Here is a 22201-nt window from a genome sequence, read left to right as displayed (position 1 = left end):
TGTGTGGATGATGTCTGTTTCTTTGATTTGATTGAATTGTGACTATGAGAAGATGTGGTGTGAGTCAGACAGGAAAAAAACAAATAACGCAGAAATTTGTATCCTGTTTGTATCTATTCAGTGTATAATCTGTCCATATCCCAACAATATAATTGTTAACATCCCTACTTTGATGTAAATGTGCTGTTTGGTTTACTAATGGCAATTTATGGAATACCTAAGTAGTGTAGGCCATCAATTTAAATAATTTGCCTTTTGTTTCCTTCAACAAGCGAAGTGCCCAAAGCAGATTTAAACTTTCTTTTTTATGCTTTTAAAGCACCTGTATCTGTTTGTTTGCATGTTTCCATTTACCTTTCATTTACTGAGTGTCAGAAAAGAAGCAAAACACCAAAACAAAAACATTTTTTCATGTGGTACACATTTATGATCATACATCTTGATGACTAAGATTAGAAGAAGGCTCTTTGTTTGGTGTGTCAGAAGACCATAGAGGCCAGTGTGATTGGAGTAGTTAGCTTAAACTGCTGAAATATGTTATGTTCAAAGGACGGGAAACACAATATAAACAAAGCAGTCTGTCTTAAGGTGACGTGAGTCGGGGGGAGTGGGGGGTTGGGACGGGGGTTTCTCCAAGGCTGACACACAGAAACTCAGACACACACATCGCTAATTGAAAGATTCTGTATTCTCCACATCTGGAACCAATCCACAGAGTGTGTGTGTGTGTGTGTGTGTGTGTGTGTGTGTGTGTGTGTATGTGTGTGTGGAGGAAAATTACAAAGCCGGTTGGACAGAATACTTGTAGGATGAGATGTTTTATTTACATAAGCCATAAAACACACACACACACACACATACACATTTGTGTGCTCAGTGCATTCAGTTTCAGTACTTTCTAATTACAGAGTACAAGACATCCAGATTACATCAACAGGTAGATAGCATTCTGGTTTGACATCATTACATTTCAGTGCTGTCAGTCTTACACACACACACACACACACACACACCATGCACATACACACAAGCTTGAACCTATTGCATGTATGAGGCAACTTGCTATTTGCACAAAAAAAATACATACACCCATTCTTTCACAAAATACGACAGGAAAAGCACTGGCACACACACACACAGAGAAGCAGAACTCACAAATAACATCCACAGGAAGCAGTAAGTCACTGTCGTAAACACTGAACATTTCTATGCTGAACTCGGAGCCAACATACAGAGGCGATAAACAGCTATCTTCAGTGCCTTTTCTCTTTTCTCATTCTCACTCACACATACACACCACAGATACTTAGTTTATCTGATGCTCACAATTTTTTCCGGCATCCTCGAAATGACGGACTGTTGAGAAACTGCTGTTTTTTTCCCCCCTCACATTAACAAACTTGCGGTCGACGCTCTCAATTTCAGCTGGACCCCTGCCGTTTGGGTAACTGGAGTCACTCCAGTTAGAGTGTTTTACTATTCCAAGAGATTTATGACCAAAGACCCGCAAAAATCTGTAGTAGCTTATTTTTTTTTGCCAGGTCCTTGACCCCTGTTTGAATTTGATTAGTTGTAGAGGAAGAGATGCTGTAACAGTCACAATTCCTCAGAGTTGTTGTGTAATTTTAAGCCGGTATGAATCCACCGTTTGTTACTTTCACCAGAAGACACCGGCAAAAACAATTAACTGGAGAAATTGAGTTGTTTTTTTCCAGGAAACTCATTTCATCAAGTCCGTTGGAACTGACATTGTAATGTAATAATGTGTCACGTTGGTGAGCAGCTGATTACCAAAACACATGAACTGACAGGGTAGATAAAATAACATTTCAATATGTTCCCTAAGTAAAACGGACTTCAAACGGCACTCAAGTTGTAAAGTTAAAATGTAGAAATTAAAATTAAGGGCTCTCTTTTCATAGTTTTTTTTTCCAAATAACTTTCAGGCACATGATGGAACAAAGTGGCTGCCAAGAGCAAAATAAAGCAAGATTTAAAGTCACTACAGGAAGAGTTCTGTCCTGATATGAGGTTTCTCGTAAGTGAACACTGATTTACTGAACGGCTCACATTGAAAACAAACTATGGTACTTTTTAAAGGGTAACAAACAACTTGCAGGGTATAGTCTACATTTTTAGACCATATTAAGAATATTAGATCTGAAAATGAACACCTTAGCTTATTAAAAGATAGAGATGTTCATTTTTAACAGCAGTTTCCCAAAAAAAAAAAAAAAAAAAACAACCTTATGGTGGTTAGAATTCAACTACAGCTAAACAGGAAATTTCAGCCACAGTTTAACATGTAAAGAACCTGATGTGTAAAAGTGGTCTGACTAATCCTAAATGCGTTTGTCATTAAAGGAGGTAGCTTTGCTCCTTAAAAAGTACCATCATCTGCTCAAATGCGCTATTTAGTGCTCCACAAGAATTACAATAACTGTACAGCGAGAGTATTTAAGAGTATTTACTATCTGCTGTTATTCATAATATAAGAAGCACACATATTTCAAGTCAAAAGGTAACTGCAGTCTCATATGAAGAACTTTTTTTTTGTTATAAAATGTTATTATAATATTATATGCTACATACTATACGAGTACATAGAAACAAAGTATTGTCACTACCATCAATACAACCTTTTTTTCTGTGTTTATCACTCTTTCCCACCCGCCCACACCCTGAGTGAAGTTTTGGATTATCTTGCATAAAAGTCTCTTCTTGCCCTTTGACCTTTGTGGTGGGAATCTGGTAAAAGGTTACCAAAGCAGACCAGAGGTTAAGGTCAGGGGTTAAGAAGCTCAGAGGTGATCAAGATAACGTTCTAAAGATGGTAACCCATGACCATCTAGGTTTTTGAAAGCAAAAGTCATGCCCCAAATGTCTAATAGCAAATATTTGAGGCCTTTACACTTGAATAAAAGTGTGTCTTTTAGGTATGCTTCAGCCAAATTTCATCTACACCTTAAAAAAGCATCTCTTTGCTTTCCTGCTATGACAAACGGCTCCCATCCAACAGTATCCCAACATATATCTTCCTATATGCGTGATGCCCAGTTGTTCTGAATGTGCTTTCTTGTTGTATGTGTGCAGTTAAATTTAAGATTTAGTCAATAAATCAATTTGTCGATGGACAGAATAATAATCGTTTCATTGTTTCAAGCAGAAATGTGATTTGCTGGTTTCAGCTCCTCAGACATGAGGATTTGCTGCTTGTTTTTTACCATGTATGTTTGGTTTTGGACTGTTGGTCAGATAAAAGCAAGCAATTGAAGGACATCACTTTGGGCTCTGAGAAGCTGTCATTTCTTTTAGACGTTTCATAGACTAAACAGTTTAATCAATAGTGAAAATAATTGTTAATACCAGGTGTAAGCCAGTTCGATGCTTGGATGTGATGTCTCAGCAGTCAGCTCACACTCACAGGAACAACATCTGGAAAGCAGCGTTTGAATCAGAGAAGGCGTATACAGTGTTGCCTTATGTCATCAGTTCTCTCTGCCTTCACTGTTTGTCTTGAGTCCCGTTTGAGTCCAGGTTGATAGATGAATGTTGAATTCTGTCAAATCTCCTTGCTGAAGATTCTCCAACCAAACAGCTTTCTTATTACAATACAGACAAAAACACTTTTAGTTGGTGTTTTTCAGATCAGCAAAGAACCTGAATGAAGTCTCTTTCCTTTTCTCAGATCCCATCAGCAGCCTTTTTTATTTAAGTGCCTCATTGACATAAAATCAAAAGCAGCAAAGGAGGCAAAATGTTGAGCTTTTACACTTGAAATATAAAGCTCTACTGAAGTCAGTGTGTATTTAACATGCATGCTGAAATGCTTGAGGTGGATGGAAACACCTGGTACACAGCAAGAGACGGCCACCAGTCGATAGAACCGGTTGTAAGCGTTTATCAGTTTGACAGACGGGTCAACACCCAAAAAATTAGATAAGAAAAACCACACATGGTTGAGATCTCGTGGTTCCCCAAACCTCTGCCCTTCATATGATAAAGAAGGAGAACACACTATCCAACCCCATGTCCTTAAACAACTCCAATAAATATAAATATCAAATAAAAATAAGTACTGCTATGGTCATACATTCCTCAAATCATGGAGCTCCTCGGTGTATTCCAGCTTTGAGCGAGACAGTTCTATGTTAGCAGGACAATTGTCTTTGGCCAGCGATGATTTAAACACTGAACCCCTGGAGAATCCCGGGGGGGCTCGGCAGACCGGGGCCCAGCAAAAGTGCAGCATGCTGGGGGAAAGGAAGATGAAGACCCAGGGGTCGATGATGGAGTTGACGGAGATGAAACGGAGGGCGACCAGGTCCTGGGAGTGAGACTCATTCTGTATGGAGTTCATGTACACACGCATCTAAGAGATGAATAGAGGGTTGAGGAAGGAGAAGGGAAAAGACAGATTGTGTGTTAGATTAGTTAGTTTTATAATTCTAAAGCTAACACCGTCCGCGACAGCAGCGACAGGCACACACACAAGACACATCCTTTGCAAACATCCTGGTTATAAGTCCAACAATAACCCCTTTATAGTAGCAGTAACACATGAATGAGTGTGACCAGTTTCAGTGGGATCAGTGGGAGAGGAACGATATGGATTGACTGTTTAAATACCAAGCTGATATAGATTCTTAAACATAAATGTCAAATTAGAGAGAAAGTGGTACATCTCAGACTCCAGTGACCTTTTCTTCCTTTCTGATTCTGCCAATTCAGTAAGATACTTATCTACTACATGCAGTTTTTTCTAGTTGAAAGAAGCTAAAAACTCATTTTACTGTTTAGATTTGAGATATTTGACTGTTACTGTATGAAACTATTACTATGAAATACACCATACAGACTCTCAAATAATTTAGGTTTCTTTTTTTCTGATCTTTTTCTAAAAAAAAATTCTTTCTCCACGACCAAAACTAAATAAAATGTAACCCTCTTCATTGTTTTAACAGTATCCTCTGCTGCCCAAAACGATCTTACTTTATGAAAACTGATATCTCTTCTTCACTTTTTGCACTAATAAACAAGATCTCGAATTTCAGTAACATTACGTCTCTGCCAGTAATGTTAGTGAATGTAAGCAAAAGGAAAAAATAACAGTTTATTGGATTAAACGCACCCTGTGTCCCATTGAAAATTAAACAAGTAGCAACAAACAGCTGAGACAAACCACGAATCACTGAGGAAAACTTGACTAAATCTTCTTTAGTTTGTATGACTAAGACCTCAGAAAAATCAAATGACTAAAATGAGGTTAACACATTTTTGATTTTAGGCAATAGCTGGTGCTCAGATTGAAGGAAACAGAACTAAATCCTTCTATCCTTTCATTTCTCAACCAGCATTTCCTAACAACAGAAAAAATAGATTTGAAAGATTATGATCAGTGAGCTGAAAGACTGGCTGGTGTGACACAAACGGTTACTCAAAGAGAACACCTACACGCCAGATACCAGCATGTGGAAATAATAAATACATAACTAATTAATTAGCATAGTACTGTAGGTGTGTACAATGTTCTCACTCACACACAGGATGTTTGCAGAGATCAAAGTAATGTTCTAATGCCAACCAATATATTTGAATCACTCAAATTATCATTTTGTTTGCTTTTTCGACCGCAGCAGCAAACACAGACCACTTACTGCTCGCTGAGTACGCGCACACGTGTGTTCTTTGTGGCTTTAGGAGAGGCTTAGAGGCAGATGTTGAGGCCGAAGCGAATTGAGATTCCCATGCTGATATCCAGCTGTGTTTACGCACGCAGATTCATTATTACTGTGTTATAACCATTTCGCTCAAATAGAACAGAGCGAAAGGGATGATAAAAATCAGCAAACGATCTCGCTATTCTCACACACACATACGTATGGCTGTGACGTGTGTTGTCGGGCATCTCCGATCAACAACCGCTGTATTACATAGTCTTTGACCTTTTTAAATGGAAACAGTTCTCGCATACAACTATTTTTATTAGCACTATTGACGCCAGCAGATTTCACCGATTAATTCCTCCTCTGTGCTCGGTGAAATCCTTTACTGCTGTGATTGGATAGAAGGAGGAACTCCCTGGACTACTCGCACAAGGTTGAGAACCAGCGCATTCATACAATCCATGGAAGCTATGACTAGTTCACAAGTTTCGAAATTCCTGCTGCAGATCTCTCTGGGGGTCAGAGAGGAACAATATCTAGTAAAAAATGAGGGGAAAAGTGACCTTACAACAATTTGTCATCAGTCTATTCAGTGACAAAGCTTCTCTTTGTCATCTCTTATACATTTTACATTCTCTATTTATGCTTTCACCTCTTCCTTCCAACAACCTGTGTCCCTTTAATTTTCTCTGTATTTCTCAGTGACTCCTTTGTAAGTTTTTCTACTGAAATGACTCAGGTTCAACTAAAAAATGCCCAATTTCCTGCCAGGGCAATGTCTGCGCCAACAATGTCATTCCGACCTCATTATGCCAATTTCCTGTTTTTCACACGAAACAGTGGGTGAATTATTGTCATGAGGACTAATTGGTTTTTTTAACAGCAGTCTCTCCGCTGGGCCAACTCCACAGCTGCAAATATCAGTTAAGAGTCGTACTTACTGTAAGGGCGCATCATGGCTGAGAAACACATTAAACACTCACTTTTGCGCATTATCTCATCTGATGCAGGCAATTTGTTTTGTAACTCTTCAGGAAAAGTTGTAGCAATAAAATCTGCATATAGTTTGAAATACAAATGATTTAAAAAGCTCTTGTAAAATCAAGCAACTTCAGAACAAAAGATGTGCAGTTTCAAACGATGCTTTTAAACACAACCATGTGAGATCATTAATGTGATTGATGACAGGCCTGAGTAGGCGAAGGACTGTGTCTGCGTGTGAAGACAGATTTTTCTTTTTGGTTTTTTTTTCGAGGCTGAGCCGTGAAATCCGACACACACACTGCAGGCCGGTTTTCTTCTCCTCTCTCCGACAGGAGGAAGAGTAATAAAAGTGTTATGAAGTGTCTGCAAGGGGATGATGCTCAGGGAACAAAAACGCTGTCCTCTGTTTCATTTTTAGAAGCCAGACTGAAATTTGTCAATCGGAGAGTACGTGCTTAACAAGAATAACACAGAGGTCAGAGGAGATCGTATTTCCAGCTCTGCTTTTTCTCGCTTTTCTTTCTTGACATGTGTTTATTTGATGAAAAAAAACATTAAAAATGCCTTAATTTTCAAAGAATTCTGACCATCTGTTTTTTTCTCTCTCTCTGTCTCTCTCTCTCTCTCTCTCTCTCTCTCTCACTCTGTGCCAAAAGGCTAGAGTTTGGCCTTTTCAACTTTTAATGCAATCAGAGACAACCAGAGGGACACCACACACACACACACACACACACATATTATGAGCCCACAGTCTAATATCAGCAGAAAAATGTAATATGATCTTGCTGTGTGTGTGTGTGTGTGTGTGTGTGTGTGTGTGTGTGTGATTATGAGTGCGTTTCTGGCAGTTGATATCCTGACCTCAGACTGTGGTAGCACAGGCCGGACAGCCACAAGTGTTTATATAAAGCTCTTAATAAATGATGCACTTGTCGTATTTAATACGACAACAAAGCAAATATAACACAACCTTAAATCAAGTGTAAACTTTCCCAAAGCAAACAGAGGGCAGGGCTTGTCCTTCATATGTGGATAACTAAATTATCCAGATTAGTATGTTGACAATTTGGCTTAATATTCATCAGGAACAGAGCAACGAATCCTTAAACCCAAACCTGCAACAGTTAGCTGGACCATGACTGAGATGTTTTAGGGTGAACCTCAAACATGAACTAATTTTCAGCTACAAATTTTCTCAGATTTATAGTGAAAAAATGTTGATATAATCATGATTTTAGATGCAGGTTATCGATAAATCATTATGATCAGCTGGTGTAATTATCACAATTAAATTTTATAATGAAGATTTGTCTATGTATACATTATAAAACATACAACAAAAAAGAGTGAGTGAGTCAGTGAGAGATTCTCCGAGCAAAACATAAACACTCATCTGAAAAATTCTGACTGTGAAAAGACTAATGGAGCCAGAACATGAAGCGTTTAATGTGGCATTTCATTGGGAATTTGTCATTTCAGCACTAAAACGTATTAAATGCATAACCGCGGAACTCACTTTGCTGAAACGTGTTTATACAGTCAAAGCTGCTTTATGAGATGTCTTAAGGTTTCATTTTCACAGCGAAATGACTCACAGTCTGCCCACAGTCACTGATGATAGCTGATAGCAGAGAAGACACTGTACAGCACATTATAGAACACAATAACAGCATCAACAATGTAGGTACGCTCATAGAAGAAGACGTATATCCATGAATGTATTGCCCCGGTGCATGCTGGGAGGGTTCCTGACGCACCTTACCTCATGTAACTGCAATCACATGATCAGCACTCATGAATCATGGTTTCAACTCTCATCATTTTGCCAAACTACGTGCAAAGAATCACATTAGCTGTATGAAAATTAACAGGATCATTTTAACCTGATAACAGCACGTAAGCCTGAATTAGTTAAATCACATTTGAAGAACAGGACCCAGGACAGACCTGCTGACATCATCCTGAACCTTGATATAGTAGCATCCAGGACCAGCTTCCACACAGTGCATGTTCCTACTAATCAGTTAGTGTGTGCTTTGAATGATAGATGGTATAAGGTTATTACATTCCCTGCAGGGCTACACATGGAAATGTCTGCCAATAAGCTAATGTGGCCATTCTGTGGATATATGAGAGCAGAGGAGAGGAGAATGTGACAGCCACAACAGTAAGTGATTTAGTTGTATGTATGACGTATGATTACCATTATAAGAAAGATTTATCATACTAGGCTGAAATGAATGTTATGATGATTTCTATCCGCAGTGGTGAAAGGTCTGCTAACCGTCATGGCCATCTGATAAGAGAGGGTAAGACAGGCTAATAGCTGGACACAACAAACATGAAGATGCACAGCCTAATGAATACAACTCCTGGTTTACTGACGTGTAATCAGTGCGTAGAGAGACGAAGAAATTGAATTGGAAGTATCTGTGCAAATTTGACACTCTTTAAAGTGTAACTTAATCTTGTTTTTGCTGACCTCCAGTGGTCTCACCTCTCACCTTACCACAGTGATGTACAAGTGTACTCCAGGACCCCGTGACATCACTGTCAGGCGTGTTCCAACCACACCAGACCACTTTTCAATGCTCTCAGAGTTGAAATCGAGAACGATTTAATAAAAAAGACACAAGAACCAGCTAAACCATCCCAGTTCCGTCTCAACATAGCAAGGACGTTATGATATTGTGCATGATCATGATGTAACTGATAACGGTTTACTTTTCTGAGACCTGTGGAGAGCAGAGAGAGTATCTGCTGTGGCCTAATTTGTTTACCTTCCTCTTAATCTCCTCTCCCTCTCTCCTGCTGCCTCCTTTCACTGTCTGTCCTTGTTTGACTTCATTGTACCCGAGTCATCTGTTTTATCGAGCCTCCTGCTGAGGTAGTGACTGTAGAAAACTGATCCCAGCGTCCTTTGCTCTGACTTAACACCTGCCTACATAAGTTTATTGTAGGTGGTTTTCAAAAAATAATTTAAAGTTTCAGGTTCACTATACACAGTACTGTTTCCTGCCGGTTTACCGTTAACGCTCTGTGGATATGTCTTATGTGGAAATAAAAGTTTTCTGTCTTCATGATGGTGTTAATTCTTTTTTTTATGGTTATAATTTATTTTTCTACCCATTAAAAGAGGAGTTTTTCCTTGCCACTGTCGCCAATTGCCTGCTCGTGAGGGAACGTTGGGTGAGTACAGTCTAGACCTGTTCTACGTGGAAAGTGCCCTGAGATAACTTCTGTTGTGATTCGGCGATTATATAAATAAAACTGACTTGACTTGAAATTAAATCATTAAGTACAACTGACCCTGACATACGGCACCATAATGAAGCTAATGGCTGTAGCCGCTAATTTGTAATCTTCCTGGAATCCATTGCAGCTCCTGTATCTGATCTGTGATACAGAGTGGGTCCAACAGGGCTCTACAGTGTGAGTATTTCACTCGCTTTTACCCTTAAAAATAGATAAGTGCAAACAGGATAAATAATTTTACATTTACAAAGATTACAACCTACCATAATCTTTTTTCCTGTCGCTGCTTATCATTCAAAAACCAGTATTTGACAGATTTACTCCTTTTCTGTGGCAGTAAACACAACACATTGGCCGATAAATAACTATGCTGATTGCATAGTTATCAGACCATCGCAAGATATTCAGGATATCTTGCTTGATGCGATAAGCAGCAGGGCTGCGGCTGCTTAGTCGGACACTCCCCCTCAAACACACACACACACACACACACACACACTGAACAGCCTCTCAGTGTTATCTCAGCTACAATACAGATACCACACAGAAACTTTTACTAAGGGCCATGAATGTGCTTTCTTGTAACTGTCAAATCTCCATTGGAGTCTCTGTGTTTCCAGCGCAGACATGGAGAGTCTGACAGCAGCTACTCATAGCTAGTTATTTTGCTTGCATTTCTTCTTTGTTGTCACCTACAACTGCCACCTTTGACTGTCACCAGTCTGTTCAGTGTCTCCATAAGGAGGCGGAGGGCAGTGGCGCTCTGGTAGTGGTGAGCCAAAGTAGCACACAAATGAGGACTGTTCCTGATCAATGACTTAACTTCTTGACTGTGGTCCAACACAAAAAGGTGAATGATAGTTCAATTCCTGTCCTCTTATTGATGCTCCCCTTGGAGGAATGGTGCTCTCTCAGAATACTGATCTTGCATCAGGCTGGCCTCATTATATTTAAATTTGAGTCTGTTTGACAAAGACCTGAGCTGCAGAGAGTCAGACCATAACTGAGTTAATAAACTCTGTTTTACTTGAACATTTTTCACTGTGCTCCTAAATTTTTTCATTTAGTAGCACATGTGCTCCCTGAGAAAAATATTGGCGTAGAACCCTGATTAACTATTTCATGATGCAGCTTTAACTCTATATTTAGTAGGGTTCAAGTGGTAAAAAGACTTTCATGAATGTTTTCAAGTGTTAAAAATTCGCTCCCATTTTAAGGGCTCGGTTTTGTGAGAATACAGAGCTCATAAATTGTTTCTTCGTGTGGTTTGTGCTTGTGATGTTGTGGATGTTATTAAGAGATATGATAAGATCTCTGGAGAGATGGAGGCTGTGACTCTGCATTTCAAGCCACAGCTGAGATGCAACAGCATACTAGAAGGCACTCTGGCTCATTACTGCTGTCTGTGATAAAGTGCACAATTACATATAATACTGCTGGGAAAGTTATTGATTCCCCCATTTGAAATCCAAAGTGACACTTTTAGAACCGGGGTGGTTACAGACATTGCCCAAGAGTCTTACTGAGACAGCATAATGGGTAATCAGTGAAAGATGAGTCATTTGTGGGTTGAATTTGTACTTTGGTCCATCGATCTCTCAGTCAATACACTCACGATGTGACTGGTCTCCAAAATCAACCTTCTGGCTCATCTATCAATAATGGTTGTCACCAGACAAATGAATCAGAACTATGTCAAACCCAGTTTGATGACATCACTTTATACACCCCTTGTGAACAACTTATCAATATACAGGACACAATGCTTCACCAGCTATACTGCTGTGATGGGGTCAATATCATTAAAATGTCATTTCAGTCCATCATTTGTGTATCTAACAGGTATGGTAAATGATTATTAGGTTCATCTTCCAATTAGTCAAAGGGCACAGATGTTTTTTTTGTTGTTGCTGTTACTACATTTGAGACCAAATTTATAATTATGCTTTCTAAGCCTCATCTTCTCATGCTATCTGCCCAATTTGCTTCCTGATGACATGACTGATCAAACCCTGCATCTCCAAAGGTCATTTATTTACTGCATGTAAAGTCTGGTGGTTGTATGTTCTCTTTAAAATTGTTTTTTTATGTATTCTTACCTTTTACCTTAGGTGGTTATGATCCGCTTCTGACACATTTGCACACCGGCACAATGCAAAGCAATCTTCTATCAAACTTAAACCAAACTTGTTGAAATTTAAGTGAATGTAAAGTATAAGATTAAAGGAAAGAAAATTATGTTTGCATAATTATTAAACTCCAAGATGTTTAAGTTCATATCTTGGGGAAACTACAGACTATTTATGAGTTTTGACTTCCACATTAACAATGGACTGTAAAATCCATTGAAACAGCACCTTATCTATTTTTGACTGTAGTAATTGTAAAATGATGATTTATTTTTCCCTTTAAAAGCAAGAAAATTAAAAATAATAACCTAAATATTTGCATTTTGAATGAACTTCACTGTCATGATGTCTGTATTTAGACATCTACTATATACCTGTGGCATAAAAATAACCATCTGAGTCAGACCTGCTGTGAATGCCACTGATACAGTGTTTCCTGTCTACAGCTTGGCATCAGAACAGAACATAGTCTATTGTATTATTTATGAATAGCTGCTTTTCAACAAAATGCCAAAAGTATGCAGAGACACAATTACACAAATATATATATATAGCAGATTAGGTAACATTTATTATGTCTGCTGTCTGTTACATTTTGGTATATTTCTGATAAGATTGTTGTGTTTCTGTGACTGGCTGGTATTTGTTTAAAAGCCCCAAAGCACTAGAAGTGGTTTTATTTTTCAGTCATAATATCAACTTACATTAGGGAACTCAAAATGAGATATTCTGAAAAGGAAATATGTTTTATCCCACAGTATAGATCACTTTACTTTCCATATATGGATACATTTACTGTACTTAATTTGATTTGACTTAATTTCATTTGTAGAACCAAGCAACAAATTAAAGTAATATTGATGATAGAACTGTGATGTAGCTCAGATGTTGCCTTTTCTTTTTCTTAATGACTGCATTAGAGTTACATGGTGACATTTTAGTGAAAGCACCAGCACTTCAGGAGCAGGATCACGCCTCAACCACACCTCTAACCATCTGTCAAGCCCACTTATTCCTGTCATCCCACCCTGCCCTGTGTGTCTCAGATTTATTGACCCACCCTCCCTTTCCCTTCCCTTCATCCATTCACCTTCCTACCTCATCCTTACCCCATCCCTCCCTCTATTCATTCCTACCCACATCCCTTCATCCTCTCCTCCATCCTCTTCTCATCCCTTCCTATTCAATCTGGCCCACGTCTCATTCTAGATACCGTCTGGGGGCTTGTAATCAGCTTGGTCTCTCTCCACCCAGTCTACACTACGTCCGCCCAGTCCAGCCTAACAGACGACATCCTCCTTCACCCCTCCCCTTTACATTCATTCATCTGTCTTCAACATCCAATACCTCCTGAATTTCCATGAAACCTTTCAATAACATATTGTTGTGGTGTGGTTCTTGCTAGTGAAGTCATCCCTAAAGCACAGTACAACTACTGCCTTATTGATTTTGCAAGTACCACCGTGCCTTAGCACCTCGTTGCTCAAAGAATAAAGAAAAAGCTATTGAGGAAAAAAAAGAATGCGAATTTTGTCGAGTCCCTCAACATGACTAAAAACAACAAGAATGAAGTTTGCTTGCGTACCAAAATCGAGTATTTTCCCTCTAATTGTTGTAATATTTATTTTCTTAAACCAAATGTTTTGGGAGTCTGAGTTTTGAGAGAAAAAGAAATGTGGTGAACTTAGTGAACCAATGTTGGGCAACCCACCAGTCCCACAGGACCTGCTTGCTCTCAACATCATGGAACATAATCAATCTCTGCTGTGACTCTATTGACCAACTGACCCATTGAAATAATTCACCCCAACTTAGTCTTTTAACTGCTGGTGCATTCAATTAGCTCTTATAGTCAATTTACCCAAAAAATTTAATGCAAAAAGTCCAACTACTTGTTGACAGTGAACGGTCATCTGGTTGTCACCTTTACTCACCTAAAAACTACATAAGTGTGTGTTTTTACTTACAGGAGGGAGTTACAGAATAAGGGTGAATGTGTATGAATGAGTGAGTGTGTGTTGAATTATCTGCTGTGATCTTACCACCAGGGGCAGTGTGCAGACGATGAAGATGATGGTCATGATCACCAGCAAGATGAGATGCTCCACCTCCTCGGCCATGGAAATCGTCCTGCGGTCGTTGCTGGATCTCGTGGCCACTATCACTGAGCCGCCGTTCCTCCTCCGACGTTGGTACATCTTGAACAGGTGGTACACAACAAACCCGTTGCACACCACTATGGCCAGCACCAGCAATAACATAATGGTGGCATACAGGTTGGCGTAGACCCGGTGCTCTTTCTCAGAAGGGTTCATGTCAATGAAGCACCATGTGCCAGGGCAGTATTGTACATATTTACCAAATCCCACAAAAGGCAGGAGACAGAATAAAGTACATAACAAAAACACTATGGGGATTGTGATGTAGGCACATTTTTTGGTGACATGCCGGCTGTACAGGTAGGGGTACCCAATTGCTAAGCATCTCTCTAGTGCCATAGTGAAAAGGAGAGACATGGTGGCCAAGCTGAAGAAGGTCATGGTGACACCAAAGTATTTACACACCCCTCCAGTTGCAGGCGACAGCCCCACCAAGGTAGTGTTGAGTGAATATGACAGCTGCACAAGCGGGCTGACCAGGCAAGTCCCAGCCAGGTCCGTGACCACCAGCGATGTGATGAGGATGTGAAACATCGCACGACGCCTAGCGCCCCCAGCCCTCATGTCTCTACGTCGCCGGATTTCCAGGATCACCAAGGCAGCCACATTGCCTAAGATGCCTGCAGCGAACATGATGGCGCTGATCACCGGGCTCTCTTGGGATTCTATGTGGTGCTTGCTGTGGCACGTGTCGTTGTCAACCTGCATCACGGCTGAAAACTGTCTGGATTTAAGTTAAAAATATGTCTCTCTGCTTCCAAAAAAAAGAGTCAAAAATGTGTCCTTAAGTAGTTGTCTGCAGCCATCCTGGTTAAACAGAAAGGAAGCAAAAATACCTGTGAGATGAGAGACACTTCAACAAGTGTACGGTGCTGTGTAAAAAGTGAACACAAATCACTGGTGACATGAATGCTTTCTGAATTTAGTGATCACACTATAACTTTCTCAACAGAAAAATTGCATTTTTAATGCGTACCAGGATAGAATTTAAAAACAAAGGTTAATAACAATCTTGCGGTCACAGCCTATTTTCAATTTAACATACAGTACAGTCAATGAGTAGTAAAATAACATCAATAGTTTTTGGACAAAGAGATGCAATTAAACTACTATAATTGCAGAGTGCATGGCTAAAATGTATCATGAATGCAACTTAAGTGGCCTAATACAATAAAAAACAAACCACAAATGTCAGAACCATTCATATCTACTAAAAGAACTAAACCATTCCTGGAGCTGCTCTATTGCTTTTGTTGAACCTCACTACAGTTGACTGTTTGGTCATCACACACAAGATCTTGGCTGCTGAGATCATTTGATTCTGACTGAGATTCAGGGAAGTCTGCATGTGAGAGTATTTTCAAGCAGAACTAATCGGCAGCAACATTTATTTGCCACTAAATGGTCCAATAGATCTAACGTCATTTGTAAAGGATGTTTACTAGTTTCTCTAACTTGGAGCCTTTGTTTTGACTCAATGTTAACAATGTTGCATTTACGCACCACTTTAATTTCATGTTCACATCAAACCCCAAAGTTTTTGGCTAACTTTACTGAACCCATACATACACAAATAAAAACAACATTTTCTTCCTCTCAGAAAAACATACACTGAATCATTCCCGTGCTTGAACTCTGTTCCAGTATGACTTTTGAAGTTGTGAAACCCAGAGTGGTTCCTCTTCTATCTCTTCAGTTAACAGATTATCAGCTGACAAACTGAAAGTTCAATAGCTGCAGTCACACTTTTTCACAATGGATTTTCTAATAAAATCGCCAGCTGTGCTGAATGAGAAAAAAAGCTCTTGCATTACTCAGAAAAACGTGGAATACCTCCTGTGTACGTGTTTACTAACTAGTAAAAATAGGCCTCGACATTCTTACACATCTCTTCCACTTGTATGACTTTGTGTGCGGGTGTGTGACCTTATTTTGACTGGGTGTGTAACGACCAGTTAATTGACTCACCTACTGCTCTGACCAACACTCGACGTGTCCACTCTGGTAATTCCCAGGGTCCTAACAATTGTGAATATGGTCGTTGTCTGCCCCCAAACTCAGCGGATAGCTTTGATAGATGTGTCAGGTGTCGGGTCTGTGGACAGCTGGTTGTTTATTGTTGAGTCTGATATTCTGCCAGTTGTTGTTTTGATAGGAAAATGCTTGATAGATCTGAAAATTAGACAAATAAGAAAATTACTGGCATGCCGTTTTTTTCGTTGTGAGAGATAAACTGCCATAATGTAAGGTTTCTTTCCTTTAAAGAATACGAGAACATAACTAGAGCCATTAAGACATCAGTAGGTTTTACAGTTAGTGTTATGAATTGGTACACAGCGCGCAGTGGTGTACAACACACACAACGTGCAAGACAAGTCAAATAGTTGTCAAAGTTGGAATTTAATTAGGGAAAAAAACCTCCCTGACAACATTACCGTTTCTCAGTCTCAGTTCAACTCAACACGCGAGTATTCTTCTTCTTTACGGAGTTTCGTTTTGAGCTCGCGCCGGATGAGCCGCCAGCTGCACCCGCGTGGACTTAACAGCGGTTGAAACGCATCCAAACAATGAAGTTCTCACCTTTCTCATAAGTTTCTCCTCGTGGCGTAGGCGTTCATCTCCGTGATTTACAGTCCAGAGTTAGTTTCACAGTGGATCGCAAATGAATCGCTACTGTTGGTTTGTTTCACTACTGAAGCTGCTGCGTATGTGTATGTGTGTGTGTGTGTGCGGAGGTGAGGAGCGGCAGTGTGATGAGGCAGACATGAAGGACCCGGGGTACAGGGAATGATGCGGTGACGTCACACGGCATGTGTACACCCACCCCTTGCATACAGGCTGGAGCTAGTTGAATAGCTGGAAGCCTCACCTTCAAATATTACTAGAAAATAGCTGGAAAATACTCCTGGGAAGCCAAGCCAAGTCTACCAAGTACCAAGTGTTAGCTGACAACCTGAAGTCAAACGTAGGGAATTATATATTCATAATTTATACCATTTAACACATTAACACGCGCATTTAAAAAAAACAAAACCGTGTTGGCTTGGAAGAGCAAACTTGTGGTTTATAAAAGCCTCAGTATAATCTCAAATAGGAATCAATCGGGTCACTGTGCACTCACACGACAAGACTCAAGTCATTGAAAGTATGGGGATGATGTGATGTAGGACTGCTACTAACGATCATTTTCATTGTCAATTAATTGTATTTTTTTTTTTTTTTTTTTTTTGATCAGTCGTTTAGTCTATAGAATGTCAGAAAATTGTGAAAAAATGGCCATTGTTGTTTTTTTTTCCTAACCAACAGACCAAAATCCAAAAACTTTACATTAAAGATAATATAAAACAGCACACTGGGGAAGTGGAGCAAGCAAATATTCAGCATTTTTCCTTAATAAATGACTGAAACAACACTAATACTAATTGTTTCAGCACTAACACAGTGTAATTATATTACACAATAATCCAGGTAAACAGGACATATTCATGAAGGTTGTTTTAGAAAAACTAGTGTGTTTTTCACATCCATGTACAGCAGACATTTACTTCACTCCCACTGGTCACCTTGTCTATGTGTGTTTTGTTTAATAAGGGAAATCAGATGCTCACCTTGGCTGTGCAGCGCACAGAAGGTGCTGACTAAGTGAGACAGTTTCAATAGCATAAAAGAAACATTCAGTCCCTGAATCAACGTTTCTCTAAACAAACAACTGTGAAATGGTCTCCCATATGTACATGGCATTGTGCTGATGTCCTGACCTGCAAATGTTGTCTCCAAAAATAACGATTTCTTTTGTGCAACGTGATACGTTCATGCAACCCTCTGTGTCTACGTGTGTGACCTACCTTCTTCTGAATGTAACACCAAAACATTCAAAGTATGTGTTTTGACTCTATATCATGAAAGATGGGTTTCCTATGTTACGTTATGTGTGGAGATTGCATGTTGTTCCCCTGGGTTTCCTCCCACAATCAAATGGATTTGAGGCTCAAATTTCCCATAGGGCTGAATGTGAGTGTTTATCTTTCTACAGTATCTGCGTTGCCGCCGATGAATCAGTAAGATATCCGTCATGTTTCACAGGAACAGACGGAAAGTCTTGTTTCACCAAGTTGTGCTGTGTTGATTGATGATTCTGTGTGGCGAAGATGACACAGACCACGAAAGCAAAACATCTGCCCCTTGCAGTTTATAAAATAGCTTTCAGAGATTCCACAGTGCATTGAAATGTTATCCTAATCGCACAATTTCACCCCTTTCAAGAACAGAATAAATGCCAAACAGGATCCTAAAACGAGCCGTGATGTATGCTGAAAGCCCTGAAATGTCGACTTGAGTGCTTCAGGGCCATTAAGGAGGTCTTAATTGTGACATACGGCCATTACGCCATCGCCTCTCCCTCTCTCATTCTGTCTTACTCCTACACCAGTCTTTCTTTCTGTCCCCCTCCAGAATGACCTCCATGTATTTTAACATGACTCATGCCATAAACATCACCTGCACAAACACACAGCAGCGCATACAGTACAGGTTACATTCTACGACCTGACTCGTCAAGCGCTGAATGTTATTTTTAATTTTGACAGCAGGAATCTCATGCACTCCTACTGCCTGTGTCTTTATCTCTTTTCATTTTTTGTCTCTCTCCTAGTTCAATCTATCCATTCATTTCTCCTTCTTTCTCCTTTTACCCTTACTCTATATTTGTTTCCTCACACAGCAGGGGCCGCTTTTACCTTGTGCTTTACCCCTGCAGCACCAAAATACCTTTCCTTCCCTTTGAGTTGCTTTCTTTTTCTTACCTTTCCTTTCCTTTTCTTTCATTTCCTTCCTTCCCTTTCCTTCTCTTTCTCTCCATTCCTTTCCTACCAATAATACCAGATGGCAAATGTTTAGAGAAGCAACTGTTTCCGTGACTTTCATGCGGTAACTTTCATGTTAGTCGAAACTCCATTATGTAAATAGTTGCATTTTGAAGTTTATTCATAAGTGTCCCAGACAATAGTTTTAAACAGAATCACCTGATTTATTGAATAAAAAAGTCCATAAGCTAAAATCTCAGCTTGAATCCAGATTTTTGACTGACCACCCCGGAGTCTAGGTGATCCAAGTGATGATTAAGAATGCAAGAGTAGGCATCTTAAGTGGTGATCCTCACTGTCTGTCTGTGCTCTTTATATAGAAGCTATTCAATTATTGATTAAGTGCTTAATCCACAAATCCTATAGTCTGCTCTGCTGGTAAACAGCCTTTGTTAGGGGCCTGGCATGAGTTAAAGTGCTGACAAGTGCTGTATGTATTGTTAGTCTCTCTTTCTGTCCCACACACAAATCCACACACACGTACAAACACACACACATACTGTATACAGAGTCCTGCTGAAAGCCTTCACTTCTGACGTCACGCCTTAAAGTAAAAAAAAAAAAAAAAATTGTGCGTGTGTGTGTGTGTGTTCCAGCTAATGGTCCTCGACTGAATCATTGATGAGTTCATTGATTTTGTTGAATATCTGATGTCATAAATGAAGCCGGTCATTCAGCAGCTTGTGATCACACACCGGCATAATCAGAAAACATGATCTGATTGTTGTGTTGTAGGTGGTCATGATCAAACTCTTCAAATGACAGGGTGTGAATTGCGATCAGCTGTGTATTTATATGTATATACCATGGTTTGTTGAAAGCACAGTAATCAGTGCTTTCAAGTGTTCAGATTACATGAGGAAGTGTGGGTTTTCTAGTTAAACTAATGATTGTAATATAAGGAATCAGGCATGACATAATAGACAGCAGACCTATAAATATCTCTTTGAAGAAAATACAGCCTTAACATACCAAAACCTATTTTGTTGTGATGCTCTGTGTGCTTTATCATCTTAGCCTTGCCTTTGCCTCCCCCTATAGGATCATCTGGGTAAGTGCAAACATCGACTATAGGTGGATACGATTGATTTAAACTAGAGCATATATTTTAGTGTTTTGTTCAGAAAATTGGCGCAAACATCATTCCCAAAAACTCAATTAAATACACTAAATTTCTCACTCCTTAAAGTGTCTGTGGTAAGGGACTGTAGATAAATTATTGAAGTGGGAAGGGGGGCTGAGTTTTATATTTCTTTTTCTTTTTTCTTTTTTTTTTTAAAGCAAGGCCCTCCTCAGCATTGTTTTTTTTTTTTTTGGACTTGAACGTAATACCCTGGACAGATCACCAGTCTCTCACAGAAAAAGAAAAAAAATCTGTTTTCTGACTTCCCCTTCCATCCTAATAATTTTCATACAGTCCCTAAAAATAGTATGCCTAATGATGTTTGCACTTTGGTGATATATATTTTTATCTCATATACTGTGGTACTACTATAACAGTTGTAAAATAATTGTTTCTGTAGCCTAATCAACCTTTGTAGTGATCTTTACACAGTGTATAATGCTTAGAGTAGACTTACTAAGTTCTATAATTTAATGCTCTGTCAGGCCTGTACTGCAGCCGTGTGAGCTTTTTGCCTTTAGTCTTCAGGAAGTGAAACATGTGCTCAGCTGGATTCAGGTCATATTTTTGACTGATGTGGCCACCCAATAATACTCCACTGTTTCACCCAAAAAAATAAAACAAAACAAAAACTTACAATTATACAAAGCAGAGAAAATCAGCCTATCCTCACATTTGAGCAGCTGGAACCGGAGAATGATTGGCATTTTTGCTTGAAACGTGACTGAGATGATTAATCGATTGCCAAAACACGTGCAGATTTCTGTTGATCAACAGAATCAATTAACTGACTAATTATCTCAGGTCTGATTTCAAATCCAAAATGCAGGCATACATTGTGTATGCTATAGAAAATTGATGCAGCAATATGCTGTTACTGCCACTAGGTGGCACACAAGGTTGTATTTCAGGGTTTCATTCATGGCTTTCAATGAGTGAATGATATAAATAAATACCATATATATTGAAAAGTGAAATAACATAAAATAACAATAAATATATAATATGATATTGAAAAAAACAATTTAACACACATAATAAGAAGTGCTAATAATAAACAAAATAGACTAGAAAAAACTAGACTTAGACTATTTACTGCAAATGTTAAACACATATTCCACTTAAATGTGGACACCTTTAGTAATAATAAGCAATTATGCCTATGGAGTTCACTTCCATGTTGATAAATGTCTTTCAGTGAAATTCAAACTATGTAAGAATTTAAACTGGTTTTCTTATGTGTGTGTGTGTGTGTGTTGGTGGTTGTGTGTGTGTGTGTGTGTGTGTGTGTGTGTGTTGGTGGCTGTGTGTGTTAGTGTGTAAAAATTATACAATGTGACTTTTTCATTGTTGTGAAACAGATAGAGTTACATCCGGATTAAAAATGCTCTATTTGTCTTTTCTTTAATTCAAGCCAGATGTTACCTCAAGCACTGGCCTGCTGTCACTCAACCTGCCTGCGACCAATCACAGTGGACCTAAACTCCCCCTAAACTCCTCCCTCCCTCTCTCCAGAGTATCAGAGCCTCAGTGGAGTGGAGAGGAAGAGTGTGTCGGACTTCTCCCTCTTTCTGTTTCTCTCTCTGAGTCCATCTGTACCTCTCTCCTTCTGGTCTCTCTTACTGCAGAGCTGCTGAATCACCCCAGCTCTACAATGGAGAGAGGGGAAATATTGGCTGTGTATCTGCTGTGCTGGTGCTGCAGTGTGTGTGTGGTTACAGCCATTCAGAGGGCTGATATGTTTCCTTATGGCAATTTAAGTGGAGATGCAAGTTTGGAAGTAGGCGACGATGTAACCTCCCCAGTGCTGTCCCTGCCCAAACCCCTCTACTTCTACAACGACCCTGTCTCACAGCTATATGTAAGTAGAACTTTATTGATATTAATTTGCATGCTTCTTATTGATGTTAAAGGTCATAACTGTGCATACATGTATGATTCACAGTTATGTGCAGGCTTTTAAGTGCTGATAAAGAGTTGTGAATGGGATTTAGGGTAGTGCTGAAAATGGGAAAGTTAACAT

General features: G+C 39.4%; 2 protein-coding genes and 1 long non-coding RNA gene across 12 annotated transcripts in view; 2 read left to right on the top strand and 1 right to left on the bottom strand.

Moving 5' to 3' along the window:
* The window catches only part of LOC137177212 (uncharacterized), a 59074-nt gene extending 44905 nt beyond the window's left edge, over window positions 1-14169 (top strand). Inside the window, exons 3-6 of one of the 4 annotated variants that reach the window (XR_010926009.1) lie at window positions 7069-7125; window positions 8727-8817; window positions 8916-8959; window positions 14083-14169. This is a non-coding gene — a long non-coding RNA (uncharacterized lncRNA). The other 3 variants (XR_010926008.1, XR_010926012.1, XR_010926010.1) reach the window with 3 other exon arrangements.
* Window positions 802-19758, bottom strand: ptger2a (prostaglandin E receptor 2a (subtype EP2)). Of its 4 annotated transcripts, none has more exons than XM_067583377.1 (4): window positions 16629-19758; window positions 16162-16365; window positions 14077-15000; window positions 802-4372 (listed from the first exon to the last, which is right to left on the bottom strand). In XM_067583377.1, exons 3-4 carry the CDS (start codon window positions 14899-14901, stop codon window positions 4088-4090), a joined length of 1110 nt encoding a protein of 369 aa, XP_067439478.1. In that variant the 5' UTR covers window positions 14902-15000; window positions 16162-16365; window positions 16629-19758; the 3' UTR covers window positions 802-4087. The 4 variants fall into 4 exon arrangements, with proteins under 4 accessions (XP_067439478.1, XP_067439476.1, XP_067439477.1 ...); XM_067583375.1 differs by having other exon boundaries at window positions 16774-19758; XM_067583376.1 differs by having other exon boundaries at window positions 14077-16365; window positions 16774-19758.
* Window positions 19759-19766: 8 nt separating this feature from the next.
* Window positions 19767-22201, top strand: part of nid2a (nidogen 2a (osteonidogen)) — a 43088-nt gene continuing 40653 nt past the window's right edge. For all 4 annotated transcript variants that reach the window (XM_067583372.1, XM_067583374.1, XM_067583373.1 and 1 more), the window contains exon 1: window positions 19767-22039. In XM_067583372.1, the coding sequence (XP_067439473.1) occupies window positions 21833-22039 (207 nt within the window). In that variant the 5' untranslated portion in view covers window positions 19767-21832. The remainder of the gene's footprint in view (window positions 22040-22201) is intronic.

This window comes from Thunnus thynnus, chromosome 24 (assembly GCF_963924715.1).
Source record: "Thunnus thynnus chromosome 24, fThuThy2.1, whole genome shotgun sequence".
In the NCBI taxonomy this organism is placed as follows: domain Eukaryota; kingdom Metazoa; phylum Chordata; class Actinopteri; order Scombriformes; family Scombridae; genus Thunnus; species Thunnus thynnus.
The sequence above is the reverse complement of the archived record's forward strand: the minus strand, read 5'-3'. Positions and strand labels throughout refer to the sequence as shown.

What these genes read in the sequence shown, in the direction of transcription:
- ptger2a (XM_067583377.1), bottom strand. Translation starts at nt 14,901, where the DNA reads ATGCAGGTTGACAACGACACGTGCCACAGCAAGCACCACATAGAATCC. An exon ending in TCTGCACACTGCCCCTGGTG is followed by an intron (nt 4,373 to 14,076) that starts GTAAGATCACAG and finishes TTCATCTCTTAG; the next exon opens with ATGCGTGTGTACATGAACTC.